The sequence below is a fragment of the Hippopotamus amphibius genome, chromosome 12 (genome assembly GCF_030028045.1).
Source record: "Hippopotamus amphibius kiboko isolate mHipAmp2 chromosome 12, mHipAmp2.hap2, whole genome shotgun sequence".
Classification (NCBI taxonomy): Eukaryota; Metazoa; Chordata; class Mammalia; order Artiodactyla; family Hippopotamidae; genus Hippopotamus; species Hippopotamus amphibius.
This window is the reverse complement of record NC_080197.1, coordinates 95793328-95817605: the sequence shown is the minus strand read 5'-3', so window position 1 is coordinate 95817605 and position 24278 is coordinate 95793328. Positions and strand designations below refer to the sequence as shown.

The following is a 24278-nucleotide window of genomic DNA, read 5'->3' as shown; positions in this document are numbered from 1 at the left end:
TACACTCTTGTACCAGCTTTTGAGGTACACCAAAGTGAATCAGCTGTATTTACACATATATCCCCATATCCCCTCCTTCCCGCAGCTCCCTACTGCTCTCCCTATCCTGGCCCTCTAAGGCATCACCCATCATCGAGTTGATCTCCCTTTGTTATACAGCAACTTCCCACTATCTATTTTACAGTTGGTAGTGTATATATGTCTATGCTACTCTCTCACTTCGTCCCAGCTTCCCCTTTGCCCCCTGCACCCCCAACCCCATGTCCTCCAGTCCATTCTCTGCATCTGCATCCTTATTCTTGCCCTGTCACTGGGTTCATCGGGACCATTTTTTTTTTTTTTTTTTTTTTTTTAGATTCCGTGTGTATGAGTTAGCATACCGTAATTGTTGTTCTCTTTCTGGCTTACTTCACTCTGTATGACGGATTCTAGCTCTATCCACCTCATTACATATAGCTCCATTTCATTCCTTTTAATGACTGAGTAATATTCCGTTGTAAATATATGCCACATCTTCTTTATCCATTCATCTGTTGATGGGCATCTAGGTTGCTTCCATGTCCTGGCTATTGTAAATAGTGCTGCAATGAACGTTATGGTACATGTTTCTTTTTGATTATGGTTTTCTCTGGGTAGGTGTCCAGTAGTGGGATTACTGGGTCATATGGTAGTTCTATCTGTAATTTTTTAAGGAACCTCCAAAATGTTTTCCATAGTGGCTGTACCAACTTACATTCCCACCAACAGTGCAGGAGAGTTCCCTTTTCTCCACACCCTCTACAACATTCATTGTTTCTAGATTTTTTGATGATGGCCATTCTGATTGGTGTGAGGTGATACCTCATTGAGGCTTTGATTTGCATTTCTCTAATGATTAGTGATGTTGAGTATCTCTTCATATGCTAGTTGGCCTTCTGTATGTCTTCTTTGGAGAAATGTCTATTTAGGTCTTCTGCCCATTTGTGGATTGGGTTATTTGCTTTTTTGGTATTAAGCTGCATGAGCTGCTTGTATATTTTGGAGGTTAATCCTTTGTCTGTTGCTTTGTTGGCAAGTATATTTTCCCATTCTAAGGGTTGTCTTCTGGTCTTGTTTATGGTTTCTTTCACTGTGCAAAAGCTCTTAAATTTCATGAGGTCCCATTTGTTTATTCTTCATTTTATTTCCATTATTCTAGGAGGTGGGTCAACAAGGATCTTGCTCTGATGTGTGTCATAGAGTGTTCTGCCTATGTTTTCCTCTAGGAGTTTTATAGTGTCTGGTCTTACATTTAGGTCTATCATCCATTTGGAGTTTATTTTTGTGTATGGTGTTAGGAAGTATTCTAATTTCATCTTTTACATATTGCTGTCCAATTTTCCCAGCACCACTTATTGAAGAGGCTGTCTTTTTTCAATTGTATATTCGTGCCTCCTTTGTCAAAGATAAGGTGCCCATATGTGCTTGGGTTTACATCTGAGTTCTCTATTCTGTTCCATTGATCTTCCTTTCAATTTTTGTGCCACTACCATACTGTCTTGATCACCGTGGCCTTGTAATATAGTTTGAAGTGAGAAGCCTAATTCCACCAACTCCATTTCTTTCCTTCTCAAGATTGCTTTGGCTATTCAGGGATTTTTGCGTTTCCATACAAATCGTAAGATTTCTTGTTCTAGTTCTGTGAAAAATGCTGTTAGGAATTTGATAGGGATTCTGTTGAATCAGTAAATTGCTTTGGGTAGTACAGTGATTTTCACAATGTTGATTCTTCCAATCCAAGAACATGGTATGTCTCTCCATCTGTTTGTGTTGTCTTTGATTTCTTTCATCAGTGTCCCAGAGATTTCTGCATATAGGTCTTTTGCCTCCTTAGGTAGGTTTATTCCTAGGTATTTTATTCCTTTTGTTGCAATGGTGAATGGTAGAGTTTACTTAATTTCTCTTTCTGCTGTTTCATTCTTAGGGTATAGGAATGCAAGAGATTTCTGGGCATTAATTTTGTATCCTGCTACTTTACTAAATTCATCGATTACTGCTAGCAGTGTTCTGGTGGTGTTTTTATGGTTTTCCAAGTGTAACATCATGTCATCTGCAAAGAGTGACAATTTTACTTCTTCTTTTCCAATTTGGATTCCTTTTATTTCATTTTATTCTCTGACGTCCCTGGTGCAGGTTCGGAGACCACTGCGCCGTTAGCTGGAACAACAGGGACTAGTGGCTTCGGATCAGGAAGCAGTTCACCGCCCTCGGGAGTCTCAGGTACCCCCGGGTCATCAGCTGGAGGGTCAGGGACAAGCGGACCACCTGCCCTAGGTTCGGAGACCACTGTGTCGTTACCTGGAGGCACAGGGATGAGTGTCCTAGGACTAGGAACCAGTTCAGCATCCCCAGGAGCATCAGGGAGCCCTGGGCCATCACCTGGGGGATCGGCACCCACCGGGCCACCGGGTCTTTCTTCGGAGACAAGTGTGCCATTACCTGGAGGCACAGGGACGAGTGTCACAGGATCAGGCACCAGTTTGCCCTCGTCGGCAGCCTCAGGGACCCCTGGGTCATCGCCTAGAGGAGCAGCATCAACTGCACCCCCTGGCATCGGTTCCGAGACCACGGCAGCACCGCCTGCAGCAACGGGGACTGCTGCTGGAGGATCAGGAACCGGGTCACCAACAGTGCAAGGTTCAGGGCCCACTAGAGCCATCCCCGGCGCATCGGGGACAAGCGAAGCCCCCGCTGTAAGTGCAGAGACGACTGTGTCATTACCGGGAACAACGGGAACAAGTCTTCCAGGACGAGGAACCAGCTTGGCCCCATCTGGGTCGTCAGGGACCCCTGGATCATCACCTGGCGTGTCCGCAGCAGCTGGACCAGCAGGTGTTGGTTCGGAGACAAGCGCACCGTCAACTGGAGCCACAGGGACCGCTGCTATAGGACCCGGGACCAGTTTGCCCTCAGCTGCGTCCCCAGGGACGCCTGGATCATCACCTAGAGTATCAGCAGCAACTGGAGCTCCTGGTGCAGGTTCAAAGACGACTGCACCGTCATCTGCCGCCACAGGGACCGCTGCTGTAGGGTCAGGGACCAGTCTGCCAACAGCTCAGGGTTCAGCGGCCACTGGCCTAACACCTGGAGGGTCCGGGTCAGGGACAACTGGCGCCCCTGGTGCAGGTTCGGAGACCACTGCGCCGTTAGCTGGAACAACAGGGACTAGTGGCTTCGGATCAGGAAGCAGTTCACCGCCCTCGGGAGTCTCAGGTACCCCCGGGTCATCAGCTGGAGGGTCAGGGACAAGCGGACCACCTGCCCTAGGTTCGGAGACCACTGTGTCGTTACCTGGAGGCACAGGGATGAGTGTCCTAGGACTAGGAACCAGTTCAGCATCCCCAGGAGCATCAGGGAGCCCTGGGCCATCACCTGGGGGATCGGCACCCACCGGGCCACCTGGTCTTTCTTCGGAGACAAGTGTGCCATTACCTGGAGGCACAGGGACGAGTGTCACAGGATCAGGCACCAGTTTGCCCTCGTCGGCAGCCTCAGGGACCCCTGGGTCATCGCCTGGAGGAGCAGCATCAACTGCACCCCCTGGCATCGGTTCCGAGACCACGGCAGCACCGCCTGCAGCAACGGGGACTGCTGCTGGAGGATCAGGAACCGGGTCACCAACAGTGCAAGGTTCAGGGCCCACTAGAGCCATCCCCGGCGCATCGGGGACAAGCGAAGCCCCCGCTGTAAGTGCAGAGACGACTGTGTCATTACCGGGAACAACGGGAACAAGTCTTCCAGGACGAGGAACCAGCTTGGCCCCATCTGGGTCGTCAGGGACCCCTGGATCATCACCTGGCGTGTCCGCAGCAACTGGACCAGCAGGTGTTGGTTCGGAGACAAGCGCACCGTCAACTGGAGCCACAGGGACCGCTGCTATAGGACCCGGGACCAGTTTGCCCTCAGCTGCGTCCCCAGGGACCCCTGGATCATCACCTAGAGTATCAGCAGCAACTGGAGCTCCTGGTGCAGGTTCAAAGACGACTGCACCGTCATCTGCCGCCACAGGGACCGCTGCTGTAGGGTCAGGGACCAGTCTGCCAACAGCTCAGGGTTCAGCGGCCACTGGCCTAACACCTGGAGGGTCCGGGTCAGGGACAACTGGCGCCCCTGGTGCAGGTTCGGAGACCACTGCGCCGTTAGCTGGAACAACAGGGACTAGTGGCTTCGGATCAGGAAGCAGTTCACCGCCCTCGGGAGTCTCAGGTACCCCCGGGTCATCAGCTGGAGGGTCAGGGACAAGCGGACCACCTGCCCTAGGTTCGGAGACCACTGTGTCGTTACCTGGAGGCACAGGGATGAGTGTCCTAGGACTAGGAACCAATTCAGCATCCCCAGGAGCATCAGGGAGCCCTGGGCCATCACCTGGGGGATCGGCACCCACCGGGCCACCTGGTCTTTCTTCGGAGACAAGTGTGCCATTACCTGGAGGCACAGGGACGAGTGTCACAGGATCAGGCACCAGTTTGCCCTCGTCGGCAGCCTCAGGGACCCCTGGGTCATCGCCTGGAGGAGCAGCATCAACTGCACCCCCTGGCATCGGTTCCGAGACCACGGCAGCACCGCCTGCAGCAACGGGGACTGCTGCTGGAGGATCAGGAACCGGGTCACCAACAGTGCAAGGTTCAGGGCCCACTAGAGCCATCCCCGGCGCATCGGGGACAAGCGAAGCCCCCGCTGTAAGTGCAGAGATGACTGTGTCATTACCGGGAACAACGGGAACAAGTCTTCCAGGACGAGGAACCAGCTTGGCCCCATCTGGGTCGTCAGGGACCCCTGGGTCATCACCTGGCGTGTCCGCAGCAACTGGACCAGCAGGTGTTGGTTCGGAGACAAGCGCACCGTCAACTGGAGCCACAGGGACCGCTGCTATAGGACCCGGGACCAGTTTGCCCTCAGCTGCGTCCCCAGGGACCCCTGGATCATCACCTAGAGTATCAGCAGCAACTGGAGCTCCTGGTGCAGGTTCAAAGACGACTGCACCGTCATCTGCCACCACAGGGACCGCTGCTGTAGGGTCAGGGACCAGTCTGCCAACAGCTCAGGGTTCAGCGGCCACTGGCCTAACACCTGGAGGGTCCGGGTCAGGGACAACTGGCGCCCCTGGTGCAGGTTCGGAGACCACTGTGCCGTTAGCTGGAACAACAGGGACTAGTGGCTTCGGATCAGGAAGCAGTTCACCGCCCTCGGGAGTCTCAGGTACCCCCGGGTCATCAGCTGGAGGGTCAGGGACAAGCGGACCACCTGCCCTAGGTTCGGAGACCACTGTGTCGTTACCTGGAGGCACAGGGATGAGTGTCCTAGGACTAGGAACCAGTTCAGCATCCCCAGGAGCATCAGGGAGCCCTGGGCCATCACCTGGGGGATCGGCACCCACCGGGCCACCTGGTCTTTCTTCGGAGACAAGTGTGCCATTACCTGGAGGCACAGGGACGAGTGTCACAGGATCAGGCACCAGTTTGCCCTCGTCGGCAGCCTCAGGGACCCCTGGGTCATCGCCTGGAGGAGCAGCATCAACTGCACCCCCTGGCATCGGTTCCGAGACCACGGCAGCACCGCCTGCAGCAACGGGGACTGCTGCTGGAGGATCAGGAACCGTGTCACCAACAGTGCAAGGTTCAGGGCCCACTAGAGCCATCCCCGGCGCATCGGGGACAAGCGAAGCCCCCGCTGTAAGTGCAGAGACGACTGTGTCATTACCGGGAACAACGGGAACAAGTCTTCCAGGACGAGGAACCAGCTTGGCCCCATCTGGGTCGTCAGGGACCCCTGCGTCATCACCTGGCGTGTCCGCAGCAACTGGACCAGCAGGTGTTGGTTCGGAGACAAGCGCACCGTCAACTGGAGCCACAGGGACCGCTGCTATAGGACCCGGGACCAGTTTGCCCTCAGCTGCGTCCCCAGGGACCCCTGGATCATCACCTAGAGTATCAGCAGCAACTGGAGCTCCTGGTGCAGGTTCAAAGACGACTGCACCGTCATCTGCCGCCACAGGGACCGCTGCTGTAGGGTCAGGGACCAGTCTGCCAACAGCTCAGGGTTCAGCGGCCACTGGCCTAACACCTGGAGGGTCCGGGTCAGGGACAACTGGCGCCCCTGGTGCAGGTTCGGAGACCACTGCGCCGTTAGCTGGAACAACAGGGACTAGTGGCTTCGGATCAGGAAGCAGTTCACCGCCCTCGGGAGTCTCAGGTACCCCCGGGTCATCAGCTGGAGGGTCAGGGACAAGCGGACCACCTGCCCTAGGTTCGGAGACCACTGTGTCGTTACCTGGAGGCACAGGGATGAGTGTCCTAGGACTAGGAACCAGTTCAGCATCCCCAGGAGCATCAGGGAGCCCTGGGCCATCACCTGGGGGATCGGCACCCACCGGGCCACCTGGTCTTTCTTCGGAGACAAGTGTGCCATTACCTGGAGGCACAGGGACGAGTGTCACAGGATCAGGCACCAGTTTGCCCTCGTCGGCAGCCTCAGGGACCCCTGGGTCATCGCCTGGAGGAGCAGCATCAACTGCACCCCCTGGCATCGGTTCCGAGACCACGGCAGCACCGCCTGCAGCAACGGGGACTGCTGCTGGAGGATCAGGAACCGGGTCACCAACAGTGCAAGGTTCAGGGCCCACTAGAGCCATCCCCGGCGCATCGGGGACAAGCGAAGCCCCCGCTGTAAGTGCAGAGACGACTGTGTCATTACCGGGAACAACGGGAACAAGTCTTCCAGGACGAGGAACCAGCTTGGCCCCATCTGGGTCGTCAGGGACCCCTGCGTCATCACCTGGCGTGTCCGCAGCAACTGGACCAGCAGGTGTTGGTTCGGAGACAAGCGCACCGTCAACTGGAGCCACAGGGACCGCTGCTATAGGACCCGGGACCAGTTTGCCCTCAGCTGCGTCCCCAGGGACCCCTGGATCATCACCTAGAGTATCAGCAGCAACTGGAGCTCCTGGTGCAGGTTCAAAGACGACTGCACCGTCATCTGCCGCCACAGGGACCGCTGCTGTAGGGTCAGGGACCAGTCTGCCAACAGCTCAGGGTTCAGCGGCCACTGGCCTAACACCTGGAGGGTCCGGGTCAGGGACAACTGGCGCCCCTGGTGCAGGTTCGGAGACCACTGCGCCGTTAGCTGGAACAACAGGGACTAGTGGCTTCGGATCAGGAAGCAGTTCACCGCCCTCGGGAGTCTCAGGTACCCCCGGGTCATCAGCTGGAGGGTCAGGGACAAGCGGACCACCTGCCCTAGGTTCGGAGACCACTGTGTCGTTACCTGGAGGCACAGGGATGAGTGTCCTAGGACTAGGAACCAGTTCAGCATCCCCAGGAGCATCAGGGAGCCCTGGGCCATCACCTGGGGGATCGGCACCCACCGGGCCACCTGGTCTTTCTTCGGAGACAAGTGTGCCATTACCTGGAGGCACAGGGACGAGTGTCACAGGATCAGGCACCAGTTTGCCCTCGTCGGCAGCCTCAGGGACCCCTGGGTCATCGCCTGGAGGAGCAGCATCAACTGCACCCCCTGGCATCGGTTCCGAGACCACGGCAGCACCGCCTGCAGCAACGGGGACTGCTGCTGGAGGATCAGGAACCGGGTCACCAACAGTGCAAGGTTCAGGGCCCACTAGAGCCATCCCCGGCGCATCGGGGACAAGCGAAGCCCCCGCTGTAAGTGCAGAGACGACTGTGTCATTACCGGGAACAACAGGAACAAGTCTTCCAGGACGAGGAACCAGCTTGGCCCCATCTGGGTCGTCAGGGACCCCTGGATCATCACCTGGCGTGTCCGCAGCAACTGGACCAGCAGGTGTTGGTTCGGAGACAAGCGCACCGTCAACTGGAGCCACAGGGACCGCTGCTATAGGACCCGGGACCAGTTTGCCCTCAGCTGCGTCCCCAGAGACCCCTGGATCATCACCTAGAGTATCAGCAGCAACTGGAGCTCCTGGTGCAGGTTCAAAGACGACTGCACCGTCATCTGCCACCACAGGGACCGCTGCTGTAGGGTCAGGGACCAGTCTGCCAACAGCTCAGGGTTCAGCGGCCACTGGCCTAACACCTGGAGGGTCCGGGTCAGGGACAACTGGCGCCCCTGGTGCAGGTTCGGAGACCACTGCGCCGTTAGCTGGAACAACAGGGACTAGTGGCTTCGGATCAGGAAGCAGTTCACCGCCCTCGGGAGTCTCAGGTACCCCCGGGTCATCAGCTGGAGGGTCAGGGACAAGCGGACCACCTGCCCTAGGTTCGGAGACCACTGTGTCGTTACCTGGAGGCACAGGGATGAGTGTCCTAGGACTAGGAACCAGTTCAGCATCCCCAGGAGCATCAGGGAGCCCTGGGCCATCACCTGGGGGATCGGCACCCACCGGGCCACCTGGTCTTTCTTCGGAGACAAGTGTGCCATTACCTGGAGGCACAGGGACGAGTGTCACAGGATCAGGCACCAGTTTGCCCTTGTCGGCAGCCTCAGGGACCCCTGGGTCATCGCCTGGAGGAGCAGCATCAACTGCACCCCCTGGCATCGGTTCCGAGACCACGGCAGCACCGCCTGCAGCAACGGGGACTGCTGCTGGAGGATCAGGAACCGGGTCACCAACAGTGCAAGGTTCAGGGCCCACTAGAGCCATCCCCGGCGCATCGGGGACAAGCGAAGCCCCCGCTGTAAGTGCAGAGACGACTGTGTCATTACCGGGAACAACGGGAACAAGTCTTCCAGGACGAGGAACCAGCTTGGCCCCATCTGGGTCGTCAGGGACCCCTGGATCATCACCTGGCGTGTCCGCAGCAACTGGACCAGCAGGTGTTGGTTCGGAGACAAGCGCACCGTCAACTGGAGCCACAGGGACCGCTGCTATAGGACCCGGGACCAGTTTGCCCTCAGCTGCGTCCCCAGGGACCCCTGGATCATCACCTAGAGTATCAGCAGCAACTGGAGCTCCTGGTGCAGGTTCAAAGACGACTGCACCGTCATCTGCCGCCACAGGGACCGCTGCTGTAGGGTCAGGGACCAGTCTGCCAACAGCTCAGGGTTCAGCGGCCACTGGCCTAACACCTGGAGGGTCCGGGTCAGGGACAACTGGCGCCCCTGGTGCAGGTTCGGAGACCACTGCGCCGTTAGCTGGAACAACAGGGACTAGTGGCTTCGGATCAGGAAGCAGTTCACCGCCCTCGGGAGTCTCAGGTACCCCCGGGTCATCAGCTGGAGGGTCAGGGACAAGCGGACCACCTGCCCTAGGTTCGGAGACCACTGTGTCGTTACCTGGAGGCACAGGGACGAGTGTCCTAGGACTAGGAACCAGTTCAGCATCCCCAGGAGCATCAGGGAGCCCTGGGCCATCACCTGGGGGATCGGCACCCACCGGGCCACCTGGTCTTTCTTCGGAGACAAGTGTGCCATTACCTGGAGGCACAGGGACGAGTGTCACAGGATCAGGCACCAGTTTGCCCTCGTCGGCAGCCTCAGGGACCCCTGGGTCATCGCCTGGAGGAGCAGCATCAACTGCACCCCCTGGCATCGGTTCCGAGACCACGGCAGCACCGCCTGCAGCAACGGGGACTGCTGCTGGAGGATCAGGAACCGGGTCACCAACAGTGCAAGGTTCAGGGCCCACTAGAGCCATCCCCGGCGCATCGGGGACAAGCGAAGCCCCCGCTGTAAGTGCAGAGACGACTGTGTCATTACCGGGAACAACGGGAACAAGTCTTCCAGGACGAGGAACCAGCTTGGCCCCTGGATCATCACCTGGCGTGTCCGCAGCAACTGGACCAGCAGGTGTTGGTTCGGAGACAAGCGCACCGTCAACTGGAGCCACAGGGACCGCTGCTATAGGACCCGGGACCAGTTTGCCCTCAGCTGCGTCCCCAGGGACCCCTGGATCATCACCTAGAGTATCAGCAGCAACTGGAGCTCCTGGTGCAGGTTCAAAGACGACTGCACCGTCATCTGCCGCCACAGGGACCGCTGCTGTAGGGTCAGGGACCAGTCTGCCAACAGCTCAGGGTTCAGCGGCCACTGGCCTAACACCTGGAGGGTCCGGGTCAGGGACAACTGGCGCCCCTGGTGCAGGTTCGGAGACCACTGCGCCGTTAGCTGGAACAACAGGGACTAGTGGCTTCGGATCAGGAAGCAGTTCACCGCCCTCGGGAGTCTCAGGTACCCCCGGGTCATCAGCTGGAGGGTCAGGGACAAGCGGACCACCTGCCCTAGGTTCGGAGACCACTGTGTCGTTACCTGGAGGCACAGGGATGAGTGTCCTAGGACTAGGAACCAGTTCAGCATCCCCAGGAGCATCAGGGAGCCCTGGGCCATCACCTGGGGGATCGGCACCCACCGGGCCACCTGGTCTTTCTTCGGAGACAAGTGTGCCATTACCTGGAGGCACAGGGACGAGTGTCACAGGATCAGGCACCAGTTTGCCCTCGTCGGCAGCCTCAGGGACCCCTGGGTCATCGCCTGGAGGAGCAGCATCAACTGCACCCCCTGGCATCGGTTCCGAGACCACGGCAGCACCGCCTGCAGCAACGGGGACTGCTGCTGGAGGATCAGGAACCGGGTCACCAACAGTGCAAGGTTCAGGGCCCACTAGAGCCATCCCCGGCGCATCGGGGACAAGCGAAGCCCCTGCTGTAAGTGCAGAGACGACTGTGTCATTACCGGGAACAACGGGAACAAGTCTTCCAGGACGAGGAACCAGCTTGGCCCCATCTGGGTCGTCAGGGACCCCTGGGTCATCATCTGGCGTGTCCGCAGCAACTGGACCAGCAGGTGTTGGTTCGGAGACAAGCGCACCGTCAACTGGAGCCACAGGGACCGCTGCTATAGGACCCGGGACCAGTTTGCCCTCAGCTGCGTCCCCAGGGACCCCTGGATCATCACCTAGAGTATCAGCAGCAACTGGAGCTCCTGGTGCAGGTTCAAAGACGACTGCACCGTCATCTGCCGCCACAGGGACCGCTGCTGTAGGGTCAGGGACCAGTCTGCCAACAGCTCAGGGTTCAGCGGCCACTGGCCTAACACCTGGAGGGTCCGGGTCAGGGACAACTGGCGCCCCTGGTGCAGGTTCGGAGACCACTGCGCCGTTAGCTGGAACAACAGGGACTAGTGGCTTCGGATCAGGAAGCAGTTCACCGCCCTCGGGAGTCTCAGGTACCCCCGGGTCATCAGCTGGAGGGTCAGGGACAAGCGGACCACCTGCCCTAGGTTCGGAGACCACTGTGTCGTTACCTGGAGGCACAGGGACGAGTGTCCTAGGACTAGGAACCAGTTCAGCATCCCCAGGAGCATCAGGGAGCCCTGGGCCATCACCTGGGGGATCGGCACCCACCGGGCCACCTGGTCTTTCTTCGGAGACAAGTGTGCCATTACCTGGAGGCACAGGGACGAGTGTCACAGGATCAGGCACCAGTTTGCCCTCGTCGGCAGCCTCAGGGACCCCTGGGTCATCGCCTGGAGGAGCAGCATCAACTGCACCCCCTGGCATCGGTTCCGAGACCACGGCAGCACCGCCTGCAGCAACGGGGACTGCTGCTGGAGGATCAGGAACCGGGTCACCAACAGTGCAAGGTTCAGGGCCCACTAGAGCCATCCCCGGCGCATCGGGGACAAGCGAAGCCCCCGCTGTAAGTGCAGAGACGACTGTGTCATTACCGGGAACAACGGGAACAAGTCTTCCAGGACGAGGAACCAGCTTGGCCCCATCTGGGTCGTCAGGGACCCCTGGATCATCACCTGGCGTGTCCGCAGCAACTGGACCAGCAGGTGTTGGTTCGGAGACGAGCGCACCGTCAACTGGAGCCACAGGGACCGCTGCTATAGGACCCGGGACCAGTTTGCCCTCAGCTGCGTCCCCAGGGACCCCTGGATCATCACCTAGAGTATCAGCAGCAACTGGAGCTCCTGGTGCAGGTTCAAAGACGACTGCACCGTCATCTGCCGCCACAGGGACCGCTGCTGTAGGGTCAGGGACCAGTCTGCCAACAGCTCAGGGTTCAGCGGCCACTGGCCTAACACCTGGAGGGTCCGGGTCAGGGACAACTGGCGCCCCTGGTGCAGGTTCGGAGACCACTGCGCCGTTAGCTGGAACAACAGGGACTAGTGGCTTCGGATCAGGAAGCAGTTCACCGCCCTCGGGAGTCTCAGGTACCCCCGGGTCATCAGCTGGAGGGTCAGGGACAAGCGGACCACCTGCCCTAGGTTCGGAGACCACTGTGTCGTTACCTGGAGGCACAGGGATGAGTGTCCTAGGACTAGGAACCAGTTCAGCATCCCCAGGAGCATCAGGGAGCCCTGGGCCATCACCTGGGGGATCGGCACCCACCGGGCCACCTGGTCTTTCTTCGGAGACAAGTGTGCCATTACCTGGAGGCACAGGGACGAGTGTCACAGGATCAGGCACCAGTTTGCCCTCGTCGGCAGCCTCAGGGACCCCTGGGTCATCGCCTGGAGGAGCAGCATCAACTGCACCCCCTGGCATCGGTTCCGAGACCACGGCAGCACCGCCTGCAGCAACGGGGACTGCTGCTGGAGGATCAGGAACCGGGTCACCAACAGTGCAAGGTTCAGGGCCCACTAGAGCCATCCCCGGCGCATCGGGGACAAGCGAAGCCCCCGCTGTAAGTGCAGAGACGACTGTGTCATTACCGGGAACAACGGGAACAAGTCTTCCAGGACGAGGAACCAGCTTGGCCCCATCTGGGTCGTCAGGGACCCCTGGGTCATCACCTGGCGTGTCCGCAGCAACTGGACCAGCAGGTGTTGGTTCGGAGACAAGCGCACCGTCAACTGGAGCCACAGGGACCGCTGCTATAGGACCCGGGACCAGTTTGCCCTCAGCTGCGTCCCCAGGGACCCCTGGATCATCACCTAGAGTATCAGCAGCAACTGGAGCTCCTGGTGCAGGTTCAAAGACGACTGCACCGTCATCTGCCGCCACAGGGACCGCTGCTGTAGGGTCAGGGACCAGTCTGCCAACAGCTCAGGGTTCAGCGGCCACTGGCCTAACACCTGGAGGGTCCGGGTCAGGGACAACTGGCGCCCCTGGTGCAGGTTCGGAGACCACTGCGCCGTTAGCTGGAACAACAGGGACTAGTGGCTTCGGATCAGGAAGCAGTTCACCGCCCTCGGGAGTCTCAGGTACCCCCGGGTCATCAGCTGGAGGGTCAGGGACAAGCGGACCACCTGCCCTAGGTTCGGAGACCACTGTGTCGTTACCTGGAGGCACAGGGATGAGTGTCCTAGGACTAGGAACCAGTTCAGCATCCCCAGGAGCATCAGGGAGCCCTGGGCCATCACCTGGGGGATCGGCACCCACCGGGCCACCTGGTCTTTCTTCGGAGACAAGTGTGCCATTACCTGGAGGCACAGGGACGAGTGTCACAGGATCAGGCACCAGTTTGCCCTCGTCGGCAGCCTCAGGGACCCCTGGGTCATCGCCTGGAGGAGCAGCATCAACTGCACCCCCTGGCATCGGTTCCGAGACCACGGCAGCACCGCCTGCAGCAACGGGGACTGCTGCTGGAGGATCAGGAACCGGGTCACCAACAGTGCAAGGTTCAGGGCCCACTAGAGCCATCCCCGGCGCATCGGGGACAAGCGAAGCCCCCGCTGTAAGTGCAGAGACGACTGTGTCATTACCGGGAACAACGGGAACAAGTCTTCCAGGACGAGGAACCAGCTTGGCCCCATCTGGGTCGTCAGGGACCCCTGGATCATCACCTGGCGTGTCCGCAGCAACTGGACCAGCAGGTGTTGGTTCGGAGACAAGCGCACCGTCAACTGGAGCCACAGGGACCGCTGCTATAGGACCCGGGACCAGTTTGCCCTCAGCTGCGTCCCCAGGGACCCCTGGATCATCACCTAGAGTATCAGCAGCAACTGGAGCTCCTGGTGCAGGTTCAAAGACGACTGCACCGTCATCTGCCGCCACAGGGACCGCTGCTGTAGGGTCAGGGACCAGTCTGCCAACAGCTCAGGGTTCAGCGGCCACTGGCCTAACACCTGGAGGGTCCGGGTCAGGGACAACTGGCGCCCCTGGTGCAGGTTCGGAGACCACTGCGCCGTTAGCTGGAACAACAGGGACTAGTGGCTTCGGATCAGGAAGCAGTTCACCGCCCTCGGGAGTCTCAGGTACCCCCGGGTCATCAGCTGGAGGGTCAGGGACAAGCGGACCACCTGCCCTAGGTTCGGAGACCACTGTGTCGTTACCTGGAGGCACAGGGATGAGTGTCCTAGGACTAGGAACCAGTTCAGCATCCCCAGGAGCATCAGGGAGCCCTGGGCCATCACCTGGGGGATCGGCACCCACCGGGCCACCTGGTCTTTCTTCGGAGACAAGTGTGCCATTACCTGGAGGCACAGGGACGAGTGTCACAGGATCAGGCACCAGTTTGCCCTCGTCGGCAGCCTCAGGGACCCCTGGGTCATCGCCTGGAGGAGCAGCATCAACTGCACCCCCTGGCATCGGTTCCGAGACCACGGCAGCACCGCCTGCAGCAACGGGGACTGCTGCTGGAGGATCAGGAACCGGGTCACCAACAGTGCAAGGTTCAGGGCCCACTAGAGCCATCCCCGGCGCATCGGGGACAAGCGAAGCCCCCGCTGTAAGTGCAGAGACGACTGTGTCATTACCGGGAACAACGGGAACAAGTCTTCCAGGACGAGGAACCAGCTTGGCCCCATCTGGGTCGTCAGGGACCCCTGCGTCATCACCTGGCGTGTCCGCAGCAACTGGACCAGCAGTTGTTGGTTCGGAGACAAGCGCACCGTCAACTGGAGCCACAGGGACCGCTGCTATAGGACCCGGGACCAGTTTGCCCTCAGCTGCGTCCCCAGGGACCCCTGGATCATCACCTAGAGTATCAGCAGCAACTGGAGCTCCTGGTGCAGGTTCAAAGACGACTGCACCGTCATCTGCCGCCACAGGGACCGCTGCTGTAGGGTCAGGGACCAGTCTGCCAACAGCTCAGGGTTCAGCGGCCACTGGCCTAACACCTGGAGGGTCCGGGTCAGGGACAACTGGCGCCCCTGGTGCAGGTTCGGAGACCACTGCGCCGTTAGCTGGAACAACAGGGACTAGTGGCTTCGGATCAGGAAGCAGTTCACCGCCCTCGGGAGTCTCAGGTACCCCCGGGTCATCAGCTGGAGGGTCAGGGACAAGCGGACCACCTGCCCTAGGTTCGGAGACCACTGTGTCGTTACCTGGAGGCACAGGGATGAGTGTCCTAGGACTAGGAACCAGTTCAGCATCCCCAGGAGCATCAGGGAGCCCTGGGCCATCACCTGGGGGATCGGCACCCACCGGGCCACCTGGTCTTTCTTCGGAGACAAGTGTGCCATTACCTGGAGGCACAGGGACGAGTGTCACAGGATCAGGCACCAGTTTGCCCTCGTCGGCAGCCTCAGGGACCCCTGGGTCATCGCCTGGAGGAGCAGCATCAACTGCACCCCCTGGCATCGGTTCCGAGACCACGGCAGCACCGCCTGCAGCAACGGGGACTGCTGCTGGAGGATCAGGAACCGGGTCACCAACAGTGCAAGGTTCAGGGCCCACTAGAGCCATCCCCGGCGCATCGGGGACAAGCGAAGCCCCCGCTGTAAGTGCAGAGACGACTGTGTCATTACCGGGAACAACGGGAACAAGTCTTCCAGGACGAGGAACCAGCTTGGCCCCATCTGGGTCGTCAGGGACCCCTGGATCATCACCTGGCGTGTCCGCAGCAACTGGACCAGCAGGTGTTGGTTCGGAGACAAGCGCACCGTCAACTGGAGCCACAGGGACCGCTGCTATAGGACCCGGGGCCAGTTTGCCCTCAGCTGCGTCCCCAGGGACCCCTGGATCATCACCTAGAGTATCAGCAGCAACTGGAGCTCCTGGTGCAGGTTCAAAGACGACTGCACCGTCATCTGCCGCCACAGGGACCGCTGCTGTAGGGTCAGGGACCAGTCTGCCAACAGCTCAGGGTTCAGCGGCCACTGGCCTAACACCTGGAGGGTCCGGGTCAGGGACAACTGGCGCCCCTGGTGCAGGTTCGGAGACCACTGCGCCGTTAGCTGGAACAACAGGGACTAGTGGCTTCGGATCAGGAAGCAGTTCACCGCCCTCGGGAGTCTCAGGTACCCCCGGGTCATCAGCTGGAGGGTCAGGGACAAGCGGACCACCTGCCCTAGGTTCGGAGACCACTGTGTCGTTACCTGGAGGCACAGGGATGAGTGTCCTAGGACTAGGAACCAGTTCAGCATCCCCAGGAGCATCAGGGAGCCCTGGGCCATCACCTGGGGGATCGGCACCCACCGGGCCACCTGGTCTTTCTTCGGAGACAAGTGTGCCATTACCTGGAGGCACAGGGACGAGTGTCACAGGATCAGGCACCAGTTTGCCCTCGTCGGCAGCCTCAGGGACCCCTGGGTCATCGCCTGGAGGAGCAGCATCAACTGCACCCCCTGGCATCGGTTCCGAGACCACGGCAGCACCGCCTGCAGCAACGGGGACTGCTGCTGGAGGATCAGGAACCGGGTCACCAACAGTGCAAGGTTCAGGGCCCACTAGAGCCATCCCCGGCGCATCGGGGACAAGCGAAGCCCCCGCTGTAAGTGCAGAGACGACTGTGTCATTACCGGGAACAACGGGAACAAGTCTTCCAGGACGAGGAACCAGCTTGGCCCCATCTGGGTCGTCAGGGACCCCTGCGTCATCACCTGGCGTGTCCGCAGCAACTGGACCAGCAGGTGTTGGTTCGGAGACAAGCGCACCGTCAACTGGAGCCACAGGGACCGCTGCTATAGGACCCGGGACCAGTTTGCCCTCAGCTGCGTCCCCAGGGACCCCTGGATCATCACCTAGAGTATCAGCAGCAACTGGAGCTCCTGGTGCAGGTTCAAAGACGACTGCACCGTCATCTGCCGCCACAGGGACCGCTGCTGTAGGGTCAGGGACCAGTCTGCCAACAGCTCAGGGTTCAGCGGCCACTGGCCTAACACCTGGAGGGTCCGGGTCAGGGACAACTGGTGCCCCTGGTGCAGGTTCGGAGACCACTGCGCCGTTAGCTGGAACAACAGGGACTAGTGGCTTCGGATCAGGAAGCAGTTCACCGCCCTCGGGAGTCTCAGGTACCCCCGGGTCATCAGCTGGAGGGTCAGGGACAAGCGGACCACCTGCCCTAGGTTCGGAGACCACTGTGTCGTTACCTGGAGGCACAGGGATGAGTGTCCTAGGACTAGGAACCAGTTCAGCATCCCCAGGAGCATCAGGGAGCCCTGGGCCATCACCTGGGGGATCGGCACCCACCGGGCCACCTGGTCTTTCTTCGGAGACAAGTGTGCCATTACCTGGAGGCACAGGGACGAGTGTCACAGGATCAGGCACCAGTTTGCCCTCGTCGGCAGCCTCAGGGACCCCTGGGTCATCGCCTGGAGGAGCAGCATCAACTGCACCCCCTGGCATCGGTTCCGAGACCACGGCAGCACCGCCTGCAGCAACGGGGACTGCTGCTGGAGGATCAGGAACCGGGTCACCAACAGTGCAAGGTTCAGGGCCCACTAGAGCCATCCCCGGCGCATCGGGGACAAGCGAAGCCCCCGCTGTAAGTGCAGAGACGACTGTGTCATTACCGGGAACAACGGGAACAAGTCTTCCAGGACGAGGAACCAGCTTGGCCCCATCTGGGTCGTCAGGGACCCCTGGATCATCACCTGGCGTGTCCGCAGCAACTGGACCAGCAGGTGTTGGTTCGGAGACAAGCGCACCGTCAACTGGAGCCACAGGGACCGCTGCTATAGGACCCGGGGCCAGTTTGCCCTCAGCTGCGTCCCCAGGGACCCCTGGATCATCACCTAGAGTATCAGCAGCAACTGGAGCTCCTGGTGCAGGTTCAAAGACGACTGCACCGTCATCTGCCGCCACAGGGACCGCTGCTGTAGGGTCAGGGACCAGTCTGCCAACAGCTCAGGGTTCAGCGGCCACTGGCCTAACACCTGGAGGGTCCGGGTCAGGGACAACTGGCGCCCCTGGTGCAGGTTCGGAGACCACTGCGCCGTTAGCTGGAACAACAGGGACTAGTGGCTTCGGATCAGGAAGCAGTTCACCGCCCTCGGGAGTCTCAGGTACCCCCGGGTCATCAGCTGGAGGGTCAGGGACAAGCGGACCACCTGCCCTAGGTTCGGAGACCACTGTGTCGTTACCTGGAGGCACAGGGATGAGTGTCCTAGGACTAGGAACCAGTTCAGCATCCCCAGGAGCATCAGGGAGCCCTGGGCCATCACCTGGGGGATCGGCACCCACCGGGCCACCTGGTCTTTCTTCGGAGACAAGTGTGCCATTACCTGGAGGCACAGGGACGAGTGTCACAGGATCAGGCACCAGTTTGCCCTCGTCGGCAGCCTCAGGGACCCCTGGGTCATCGCCTGGAGGAGCAGCATCAACTGCACCCCCTGGCATCGGTTCCGAGACCACGGCAGCACCGCCTGCAGCAACGGGGACTGCTGCTGGAGGATCAGGAACCGGGTCACCAACAGTGCAAGGTTCAGGGCCCACTAGAGCCATCCCCGGCGCATCGGGGACAAGCGAAGCCCCCGCTGTAAGTGCAGAGACGACTGTGTCATTACCGGGAACAACGGGAACAAGTCTTCCAGGACGAGGAACCAGCTTGGCCCCATCTGGGTCGTCAGGGACCCCTGGGTCATCACCTGGCGTGTCCGCAGCAACTGGACCAGCAGGTGTTGGTTCGGAGACAAGCGCACCGTCAACTGGAGCCACAGGGACCGCTGCTATAGGACCCGGGGCCAGTTTGCCCTCAGCTGCGTCCCCAGGGACCCCTGGATCATCACCTAGAGTATCAGCAGCAACTGGAGCTCCTGGTGCAGGTTCAAAGACGACTGCACCGTCATCTGCCGCCACAGGGACCGCTGCTGTAGGGTCAGGGACCAGTCTGCCAACAGCTCAGGGTTCAGCGGCCACTGGCCTAACACCTGGAGGGTCTGGGTCAGGGACAACTGGCGCCCCTGGTGCAGGTTCGGAGACCACTGCGCCGTTAGCTGGAACAACAGGGACTAGTGGCTTCGGATCAGGAAGCAGTTCACCGCCCTCGGGAGTCTCAGGTACCCCCGGGTCATCAGCTGGAGGGTCAGGGACAAGCGGACCACCTGCCCTAGGTTCGGAGACCACTGTGTCGTTACCTGGAGGCACAGGGATGAGTGTCCTAGGACTAGGAACCAGTTCAGCATCCCCAGGAGCATCAGGGAGCCCTGGGCCATCACCTGGGGGATCGGCACCCACCGGGCCACCTGGTCTTTCTTCGGAGACAAGTGTGCCATTACCTGGAGGCACAGGGACGAGTGTCACAGGATCAGGCACCAGTTTGCCCTCGTCGGCAGCCTCAGGGACCCCTGGGTCATCGCCTGGAGGAGCAGCATCAACTGCACCCCCTGGCATCGGTTCCGAGACCACGGCAGCACCGCCTGCAGCAACGGGGACTGCTGCTGGAGGATCAGGAACCGGGTCACCAACAGTGCAAGGTTCAGGGCCCACTAGAGCCATCCCCGGCGCATCGGGGACAAGCGAAGCCCCCGCTGTAAGTGCAGAGACGACTGTGTCATTACCGGGAACAACGGGAACAAGTCTTCCAGGACGAGGAACCAGCTTGGCCCCATCTGGGTCGTCAGGGACCCCTGGATCATCACCTGGCGTGTCCGCAGCAACTGGACCAGCAGGTGTTGGTTCGGAGACAAGCGCACCGTCAACTGGAGCCACAGGGACCGCTGCTATAGGACCCGGGACCAGTTTGCCCTCAGCTGCGTCCCCAGGGACCCCTGGATCATCACCTAGAGTATCAGCAGCAACTGGAGCTCCTGGTGCAGGTTCAAAGACGACTGCACCGTCATCTGCCGCCACAGGGACCGCTGCTGTAGGGTCAGGGACCAGTCTGCCAACAGCTCAGGGTTCAGCGGCCACTGGCCTAACACCTGGAGGGTCCGGGTCAGGGACAACTGGCGCCCCTGGTGCAGGTTCGGAGACCACTGCGCCGTTAGCTGGAACAACAGGGACTAGTGGCTTCGGATCAGGAAGCAGTTCACCGCCCTCGGGAGTCTCAGGTACCCCCGGGTCATCAGCTGGAGGGTCAGGGACAAGCGGACCACCTGCCCTAGGTTCGGAGACCACTGTGTCGTTACCTGGAGGCACAGGGATGAGTGTCCTAGGACTAGGAACCAGTTCAGCATCCCCAGGAGCATCAGGGAGCCCTGGGCCATCACCTGGGGGATCGGCACCCACCGGGCCACCTGGTCTTTCTTCGGAGACAAGTGTGCCATTACCTGGAGGCACAGGGACGAGTGTCACAGGATCAGGCACCAGTTTGCCCTCGTCGGCAGCCTCAGGGACCCCTGGGTCATCGCCTGGAGGAGCAGCATCAACTGCACCCCCTGGCATCGGTTCCGAGACCACGGCAGCACCGCCTGCAGCAACGGGGACTGCTGCTGGAGGATCAGGAACCGGGTCACCAACAGTGCAAGGTTCAGGGCCCACTAGAGCCATCCCCGGCGCATCGGGGACAAGCGAAGCCCCCGCTGTAAGTGCAGAGACGACTGTGTCATTACCGGGAACAACGGGAACAAGTCTTCCAGGACGAGGAACCAGCTTGGCCCCATCTGGGTCGTCAGGGACCCCTGGGTCATCACCTGGCGTGTCCGCAGCAACTGGACCAGCAGGTGTTGGTTCGGAGACAAGCGCACCGTCAACTGGAGCCACAGGGACCGCTGCTATAGGACCCGGGACCAGTTTGCCCTCAGCTGCGTCCCCAGGGACCCCTGGATCATCACCTAGAGTATCAGCAGCAACTGGAGCTCCTGGTGCAGGTTCAAAGACGACTGCACCGTCATCTGCCGCCACAGGGACCGCTGCTGTAGGGTCAGGGACCAGTCTGCCAACAGCTCAGGGTTCAGCGGCCACTGGCCTAACACCTGGAGGGTCCGGGTCAGGGACAACTGGCGCCCCTGGTGCAGGTTCGGAGACCACTGCGCCGTTAGCTGGAACAACAGGGACTAGTGGCTTCGGATCAGGAAGCAGTTCACCGCCCTCGGGAGTCTCAGGTACCCCCGGGTCATCAGCTGGAGGGTCAGGGACAAGCGGACCACCTGCCCTAGGTTCGGAGACCACTGTGTCGTTACCTGGAGGCACAGGGATGAGTGTCCTAGGACTAGGAACCAGTTCAGCATCCCCAGGAGCATCAGGGAGCCCTGGGCCATCACCTGGGGGATCGGCACCCACCGGGCCACCTGGTCTTTCTTCGGAGACAAGTGTGCCATTACCTGGAGGCACAGGGACGAGTGTCACAGGATCAGGCACCAGTTTGCCCTCGTCGGCAGCCTCAGGGACCCCTGGGTCATCGCCTAGAGGAGCAGCATCAACTGCACCCCCTGGCATCGGTTCCGAGACCACGGCAGCACCGCCTGCAGCAACAGGGACTGCTGCTGGAGGATCAGGAACCGGGTCACCAACAGTGCAAGGTTCAGGGCCCACTAGAGCCATCCCCGGTGCATCGGGGACAAGCGAAGCCCCCGCTGTAAGTGCAGAGACGACTGTGTCATTACTGGGAACAACGGGAACAAGTCTTCCAGGACGAGGAACCAGCTTGGCCCCATTTGGGTCGTCAGGGACCCCTGCGTCATCACCTGGCGTGTCCGCAGCAACTGGACCAGCAGGTGTTGGTTCGGAGACAAGCGCACCGTCAACTGGAGCCACAGGGACCGCTGCTATAGGACCCGGGACCAGTTTGCCCTCAGCTGCGTCCCCAGGGACCCCTGGATCATCACCTAGAGTATCAGCAGCAACTGGAGCTCCTGGTGCAGGTTCAAAGACGACTGCACCGTCATCTGCCGCCACAGGGACCGCTGCTGTAGGGTCAGGGACCAGTCTGCCAACAGCTCAGGGTTCAGCGGCCACTGGCCTAACACCTGGAGGGTCCGGGTCAGGGACAACTGGCGCCCCTGGTGCAGGTTCGGAGACCACTGCGCCGTTAGCTGGAACAACAGGGACTAGTGGCTTCGGATCAGGAAGCAGTTCACCGCCCTCGGGAGTCTCAGGTACCCCCGGGTCATCAGCTGGAGGGTCAGGGACAAGCGGACCACCTGCCCTAGGTTCGGAGACCACTGTGTCGTTACCTGGAGGCACAGGGATGAGTGTCCTAGGACTAGGAACCAGTTCAGCATCCCCAGGAGCATCAGGGAGCCCTGGGCCATCACCTGGGGGATCGGCACCCACCGGGCCACCTGGTCTTTCTTCGGAGACAAGTGTGCCATTACCTGGAGGCACAGGGACGAGTGTCACAGGATCAGGCACCAGTTTGCCCTCGTCGGCAGCCTCAGGGACCCCTGGGTCATCGCCTGGAGGAGCAGCATCAACTGCACCCCCTGGCATCGGTTCCGAGACCACGGCAGCACCGCCTGCAGCAACGGGGACTGCTGCTGGAGGATCAGGAACCGGGTCACCAACAGTGCAAGGTTCAGGGCCCACTAGAGCCATCCCCGGCGCATCGGGGACAAGCGAAGCCCCCGCTGTAAGTGCAGAGACGACTGTGTCATTACCGGGAACAACGGGAACAAGTCTTCCAGGACGAGGAACCAGCTTGGCCCCATCTGGGTCGTCAGGGACCCCTGCGTCATCACCTGGCGTGTCCGCAGCAACTGGACCAGCAGGTGTTGGTTCGGAGACAAGCGCACCGTCAACTGGAGCCACAGGGACCGCTGCTATAGGACCCGGGACCAGTTTGCCCTCAGCTGCGTCCCCAGGGACCCCTGGATCATCACCTAGAGTATCAGCAGCAACTGGAGCTCCTGGTGCAGGTTCAAAGACGACTGCACCGTCATCTGCCGCCACAGGGACCGCTGCTGTAGGGTCAGGGACCAGTCTGCCAACAGCTCAGGGTTCAGCGGCCACTGGCCTAACACCTGGAGGGTCCGGGTCAGGGACAACTGGCGCCCCTGGTGCAGGTTCGGAGACCACTGCGCCGTTAGCTGGAACAACAGGGACTAGTGGCTTCGGATCAGGAAGCAGTTCACCGCCCTCGGGAGTCTCAGGTACCCCCGGGTCATCAGCTGGAGGGTCAGGGACAAGCGGACCACCTGCCCTAGGTTCGGAGACCACTGTGTCGTTACCTGGAGGCACAGGGATGAGTGTCCTAGGACTAGGAACCAGTTCAGCATCCCCAGGAGCATCAGGGAGCCCTGGGCCATCACCTGGGGGATCGGCACCCACCGGGCCACCTGGTCTTTCTTCGGAGACAAGTGTGCCATTACCTGGAGGCACAGGGACGAGTGTCACAGGATCAGGCACCAGTTTGCCCTCGTCGGCAGCCTCAGGGACCCCTGGGTCATCGCCTAGAGGAGCAGCATCAACTGCACCCCCTGGCATCGGTTCCGAGACCACGGCAGCACCGCCTGCAGCAACAGGGACTGCTGCTGGAGGATCAGGAACCGGGTCACCAACAGTGCAAGGTTCAGGGCCCACTAGAGCCATCCCCGGCGCATCGGGGACAAGCGAAGCCCCCGCTGTAAGTGCAGAGACGACTGTGTCATTACCGGGAACAACGGGAACAAGTCTTCCAGGACGAGGAACCAGCTTGGCCCCATCTGGGTCGTCAGGGACCCCTGGATCATCACCTGGCGTGTCCGCAGCAACTGGACCAGCAGGTGTTGGTTCGGAGACAAGCACACCGTCAACTGGAGCCACAGGGACCGCTGCTATAGGACCCGGGACCAGTTTGCCCTCAGCTGCGTCCCCAGGGACGCCTGGATCATCACCTAGAGTATCAGCAGCAACTGGAGCTCCTGGTGCAGGTTCAAAGACGACTGCACCGTCATCTGCCGCCACAGGGACCGCTGCTGTAGGGTCAGGGACCAGTCTGCCAACAGCTCAGGGTTCAGCGGCCACTGGCCTAACACCTGGAGGGTCCGGGTCAGGGACAACTGGCGCCCCTGGTGCAGGTTCGGAGACCACTGCGCCGTTAGCTGGAACAACAGGGACTAGTGGCTTCGGATCAGGAAGCAGTTCACCGCCCTCGGGAGTCTCAGGTACCCCCGGGTCATCAGCTGGAGGGTCAGGGACAAGCGGACCACCTGCCCTAGGTTCGGAGACCACTGTGTCGTTACCTGGAGGCACAGGGATGAGTGTCCTAGGACTAGGAACCAGTTCAGCATCCCCAGGAGCATCAGGGAGCCCTGGGCCATCACCTGGGGGATCGGCACCCACCGGGCCACCTGGTCTTTCTTCGGAGACAAGTGTGCCA

The 24278-nt window shown here is 60.4% G+C and overlaps 1 protein-coding gene across 1 annotated transcript in view; it reads left to right on the top strand.

Moving 5' to 3' along the window:
• The window catches only part of MUC19 (mucin 19, oligomeric), a 154241-nt gene that overhangs the window by 64518 nt on the left and 65445 nt on the right, over nt 1-24278 (top strand). The window contains exons 39-51 of the mRNA XM_057704185.1: nt 4170-4238; nt 7092-7160; nt 8439-8540; nt 9183-9225; nt 9739-9755; nt 12093-12182; nt 13134-13202; nt 14127-14195; nt 14736-14786; nt 15099-15188; nt 17085-17147; nt 18027-18140; nt 19071-19160. Coding sequence (XP_057560168.1) covers nt 4170-4238; nt 7092-7160; nt 8439-8540; nt 9183-9225; nt 9739-9755; nt 12093-12182; nt 13134-13202; nt 14127-14195; nt 14736-14786; nt 15099-15188; nt 17085-17147; nt 18027-18140; nt 19071-19160 — 936 coding nt within the window. The remainder of the gene's footprint in view (nt 1-4169; nt 4239-7091; nt 7161-8438; nt 8541-9182; nt 9226-9738; nt 9756-12092; nt 12183-13133; nt 13203-14126; nt 14196-14735; nt 14787-15098; nt 15189-17084; nt 17148-18026; nt 18141-19070; nt 19161-24278) is intronic.